The 5,694-nt window shown below is 45.0% G+C and overlaps 1 protein-coding gene and 1 pseudogene across 1 annotated transcript; both read right to left on the minus strand.

Moving 5' to 3' along the window:
* Window positions 1-946: 946 nt before the first annotated feature.
* Window positions 947-1,829, minus strand: LOC147974951 (uncharacterized). The gene is made up of 2 exons (XM_087519579.1): window positions 1,665-1,829; window positions 947-1,588 (listed from the first exon to the last, which is right to left on the minus strand). The coding sequence occupies exons 1-2, from the start codon at window positions 1,827-1,829 to the stop codon at window positions 947-949; spliced, it is 807 nt and encodes a 268-aa protein (XP_087375705.1).
* A 409-nt stretch (window positions 1,830-2,238) lies between these two features.
* Window positions 2,239-4,171, minus strand: LOC147974952 (uncharacterized; annotated as a pseudogene).
* Between the last annotated feature and the right edge of the window lie 1,523 nt (window positions 4,172-5,694).

A 5,694-nucleotide genomic window follows, 5' to 3' on the forward strand; every position in this document is an offset into this window, starting at 1 on the left:
GAACAAAGAATCTAGACTTGTAATAGGCTATCAAGCCACGGCTTGGAAGCCTGGTGTATACACCTAAAACCCTGGGTTAGCCTGCCTTTTTAAGTAAGTCACTCCGCCCAGGTAAACCTGGTATGGCCCGTCGAACTTTGACAAGTTACTCTGATAAGACCCTAAACTTGTCAAGTTAAAACGACGATTGGTTAAGGATTGAGGACCATCTTAAAAGGCTTCGCAAAATGGTTTAACTCAGTGGCCTGGCAGCCCATGAAAAGCCTCGAATTTGGGGCCTGGCAGCCCGTGAAAAGCCTCGACTACAAGTTTTCATTTGCTTTTTGCCAAGTTTTTCTCTCTCTTGATAACACTTAGGATATTTTTTGACAAACCGGTGTTCATCAACCTGGCTAGGCTGTCAACTACAAGTCGTCAGTATGTAATCACTTATAACCCGGAGTTTCTTAACCCGGTCTAGTTTCGACTCTAGGTCGCCAGCATTGAATAAACTGGTGTTTATCACAACCTGGCACGGTTTTATCATAAACCGGCATGGTATGAAAGGAGTTATCATTACTCAAGATTGGGGTTATCACCCTCACTAGCAACGGGTCATCCAAAGTTGTGATTCAAGGTCACAGGTATCAATTATTTTCATATTTGATTATCTTTTCACAACCTTGGTTATAAACCCTGGCTATATATCTGGGTATCATGACCCGTCTGGCGGTAAACCGCCAGGACACTATCAACTTTTTGTGTGTAGGAATAAATCGCTACGGATTATGAATATAATATGTCTTAAGCATGGCGGATTAACAAGTGTCAGGCACAAATAAATATGCACGAAGGCATAATAGACCAAGAGTTTTAACTAGCCTATTACAAGGCGTTTTAGTTCCCAAAAGGATAATTTTTTCTCAATAAGCATTGCAGCACGTGGAATACTAAACCGGCCTTCGGATCATGATTCGGCTCCAGCTTGACCTGACGGCTGCGGATCATCCCCTTCGTCTCTACCCAGTGGCTGGAAGTCAATAGTTGTCCAGTCTATCCCAGTTAGGGCTTCAAACACAGCTTCGTCGCTTATAAGGGTGGACGGTTCAATGTCAGGGGCATAAGTGTGCTTACAAATTGGCGGGATGAGATTTTGAACCTCAGGAGTTGGTGCGGCCATCCGTTTGTTGTTAACATCATAACTTGCCTGATAATGTGAAAGATCAGCTTCTTCAGCTAATTGGCAAGCCAGCGGACGTACTTCCCGATTTATGGCTCGGAGGTCCTCATTGCCAAATTCTGATCCGTCTTCTTTCAAGCTCGGATAGCCTTTGCTGACATCTTCCGGATCAAGATCGGGCACCCATGATTTTGCCCGGGTTAGCACGGTCAGAGCACCAGCTCTTGCAGCAGATCTCTTTAACTCTTCTACCCGGGCAGGCAGCATTGACATCCTTTCTAAGGTCTCCTTGATTAAAGTTGGGGGCGGTTTGTTGTGAGAAGTGGTGCAGATAATCCGTTGCGCACCGGTATATAACTGCTCTATAAGAGCATAGGCAGCCTTTAGCTTCTTCTGTACATCAGAGCCCAGGTGGCTAATGCGAGTTCCCTATATCGTTGCAAACATTAGTAAATCGGCAATTAATGAGATGATATGATGAGGATTTAAAGATCGGAGGCTTACCGAACACAACAGCAGTCATAGCATGTACTTGCCGCTTTACACCAGTTAGTTCGTCTACCACCGGTTTAAGAGCTGCTTCTGCGTCCCCGGCTCTTTTCTGCAAAGTGGATTTTTCTGTGTTCCAATCCGCCCGCTCCTTGTTAAAACTCTCTTTTAGCTTTTCCATAGTGGCTAAAGCGCTAGACAGTTCATCCTTTGCCTTGGAAGTTTTGGCTTGCTGGGACTTGATATTTTCTTGCAGATCGGCGATTTGAGATTCCTTTTTGCTCAGCTCAGCCTATAAGAAACAGACATATTATGAGTTGACGGTATATATTTGAAGTACCAAACACATAACAAGTTATGCACCTGATACTTGGGGGCTAATGCATATTTGCTTGTTCTCGGAAATTTCTACAAGTCCCAAGCACAATACAAGTATTACTATTGGCACTTGGGGGCTAATGTATGTTTGCTCAAAATACTGATATGGGAATTCTTCTACAGTCCTGATTCATCTTTAAAAAGTTAAACCAGCCCTTGGGGGCTACATCAGTGAAATATACAGTATTGCAATTTCAAAATACCAAGTCATCTTAAAGTGATAACCCGGTCCCTGGAGGCTAAACATGCAAAAGTGAAGTTATTACTAAGTCCCGGTTTGGATTGACATCGTAAACCGTCACTTGGGGGCTACTAGAGTTGATGTTTGCAATTAGACATAAGAGAAGTTGTGTGATTACCTCATATCGCTCCTTCATCAGATTTACTAAACCGGCTTCATAATCGCGACTGGTGTACAGACGGTTCAAGAAGCCAGAGTGAATATCTTGGGCATTGAGATGGGCGTAGCTGGACAAATCGGCGCTCCATTTGCCTTTGCCCATAGCAACAAGCTCATCCTTGGCGCTATGTTTGGATAAAGCGAACGGGTTGCCAGGAGCGGTGTGGCTGACGCCGGTGATCATAACATCATCCTCTTTATCATCAGTAGCCCTCACTGGAGTTGGCGGTTTATCAGTAGCCTTAGCTGGACTGGCCGATTTATCATCAGGTCGGACCGGGCTGGTCGGTTTGTCAGCATGGCTTGTGGTGTCAATTTCTACTTGTTCAGCAAACAAGTCATGGTCTTGAGGCGGCGGATCATTAAGCATGGCATCAGCATCGGTTTCTTCCAGATCTGGAGTCTTTTCCAGTTCAACAACCACATTATCATCAACCGGTTTGTTTAACCGAGCCTTCTTGCTGGGTCTAGGCTTGGCACTGAGAAAAAGAAACATGAAGATCAGTACAGTGCAAAAATAACACATCAAGGATAAAATCAAGTGCATAGCTCACCCAAGAACTGTCTTAAGGGGTGGAAGCTGTGTGGTTGTTGATTTGCCAGAGGATGAGTGAGGTGTTCCCTGATAATTTGAATCAGACGGATTAAGAGGCTGTCGGAAACAACCCGCCTTGGGGCAAGAAGTATCAAGAGTATAAGAGACCTCTGATCGGCTTTTCCGAATCGGAGTGTTCGGTAAACCAGCAGAGGTAACTACCTGGCCGCTGTGCCGGGTTGTGCGGTGAGCTTCGTGTTGCTGCATCTTCAAAAGAAAGTTTGGGTCCAAGTGAGCAAGGGGTGAGAAAATTTTACTTTCTGGTTTGCTCGACAGATTTTTGATGTTGGCAGAGGATCTGAATCGGAGGAAAGAATAATTACCTCAATGTCCTTAGCTTGACTGCCTTCAGCGTCATCCTGATAATAGTCGTTGTCAATGAGATGTATGAAAAATGAACCAAGAGAGTCAAGTTCTACCTCTGAGTCCGGATTAACCTCATCGCCATCTGCATTTGGCTCGAAAGACGCAGTGGTCCTTTTCTTGGCAGGTTTTTTAACAACCTTGGTCTTCGGGCGAAGTGGCTTTGCCGGTTTATCTTGCGGTTTCGCCGGTTTATCTTGTGGTTTTTTCTTCTAGAACGGATCATCGCCCTGACAAAGATGACAAGATTTTCAGAGAATATTTGAAAGGAGCAAGTTAAAACAAAGGAAAGTTATTTGACCTTTACCTTTGGAGGTTTGTTGGAAACACAGAAGGGACTTAATCCGGTCTCGCTGCAGACAGCCTCCGGTTCAGTCAGCATCTTCTTCACAGCCTCAGTAACTTCAGCATCTGTAAGCTGGATATCAATGTGTCGTTGAGGGTCCTTCAAGCTTCCGGTATATTCACACATTAAACCGGGGCATCGGCTTAAGGGCAATATGCTCCAAGTTATCCAACAACGAGCAAAGTCAACACCCGTTAAACTGTTTGCCATAAAGGCTCTATGCTTTGACAGTTGTGGAGCATAATTGGCCCTTTCCTTTGAAGTCAATCTCTGAGGAAAGGGATGTGTATTGCTGAGACGGTGAGGGCGGTAACCCAGCAAGGGATTTTCATCAGTTGGAGATGTATCTTTGCAGTAAAACCAAGTCTGGTTCCACTCCTTGGGGTGACTGTGAAGCTTGGCGTGAGGAAAGCTGACCTCCTTCCTCTTTTGAACCTCCATTCCGCCAAGCTCAGTAGTGGGTCCATCTGTGAAATCTATGCGACGGTTTAAGTGGAAGAAGTCCCTAAACAATTCAACTATGGGCTCCTCTTGAAGATAAGCCTCACAAAAGACTTGGAAATGGCAGATGTTGGACACAGAGTTTGGACCGATGTCCTGAGGGTGGAGCTGAAAACTGGCGAGCACATCTCAGAAGAATTTTGCACCAAGAGGGCTAAAGCCTCGACCCAGATGGTCAACAAAAACAACTACTTCTCTGTCCTTGGCTTCAGGGTGATTTTCTGGACCGGGGGCCCTCCAGTGGATGACCTCCTTCTTGGCTAAAGAGCCAGTTGCGACACATGTATTTAACTCAACTTCAGTGACCCAGGAAGGAACCCAGTTACATTCATAGACTTGTTTGGCCATCTCAAGGGAAACTGAAACAAAGTTATTGCCAGTTTAAGGTTATATGGAACAAGTAAAAGGCGATACAAGTTAAAGAAGAGGTGTATGCATATTTTTAAACCGGAGTATAACATTACTAAGCCGGAGTCTAATATTGCCAAGCCGGAGTCTTATGATGGAGAAGATGCAAATATAAATGAATCGGCGGTTAAGAGGGGACAAATGGTACCTACCGGATTAGAATTTTTTCAAAGCTAAACCACCTATATTGGTATGAAAGGTACAACTCTAAAGTACTTAAGTGAAGGACAAACAAGTTTCGCAGATTGATGTGATAAATTTCAGATCTGCGGAATGACAGAAAACTAGAAAATATTCAGACTTAATTTCAAGTGCTTGAACAAGTTCGTCAAGTTTAGATGAGTTTTTATATAAAGGAGATGCCCCAACAAGGAAAAAGGGGATCATGGCTACGGCCGCACAAGAAGTATCAGATCCAAGCTAGTCATTTGTGCTAATAAGAAGAACAGGGAAGAACGGCGCCGGAGTTTCAATAAACTCCGATGAACACTGAAACCCTAATGTTGGATCTAGAGCGAGGAAAAGAAGGAACTTACTGATGCTGAGGGAGCAGCGGTGGAGCGCCGCGTATCTCTGGTATAGTCAGGTTGATGCAGCGGCCGTCGTTGGGGCGGAAGCGAAGGTCGACGGCGGCGGCAGAGCTCCAATGGCCGGGCGGCGTGAGGAAGAAGAAAATGCGAAGGGGCACGAAGGGGAAAAGTGAAAGGACCCTTCATCCTTATTTATAAGGTGAATGGATAAGTAGCAGGCGCGAGAAGCGAGGAGCCCGAAAAATGGGATATATGACGGCTCAGTCGCCTCGATTGTTGGAGGCTCATTAATAAAGGTGGGTTATGTACAAATCTTTAAGTACGGATGACGTCATGGCGATTTATCATGGACCTGGAAGGTGACGTTGTGGCGGTTTACAAGACTTATGCGAAGGTGTTGAAGAATAATTTTTCTCAAGTATTGAGGATTGACATGAACCAGTTCAAATCAATCTGGGGCCTAACGTTGGGGATATTACTACTGGGTGTAAACCGGCCAGGAGAGGCCGGGTTATCCCTATTAGT

This window comes from Triticum urartu, chromosome 4A (assembly GCF_056163025.1).
Source record: "Triticum urartu cultivar PI428250 chromosome 4A, HENAU_Tu73, whole genome shotgun sequence".
Classification (NCBI taxonomy): Eukaryota; Viridiplantae; Streptophyta; class Magnoliopsida; order Poales; family Poaceae; genus Triticum; species Triticum urartu.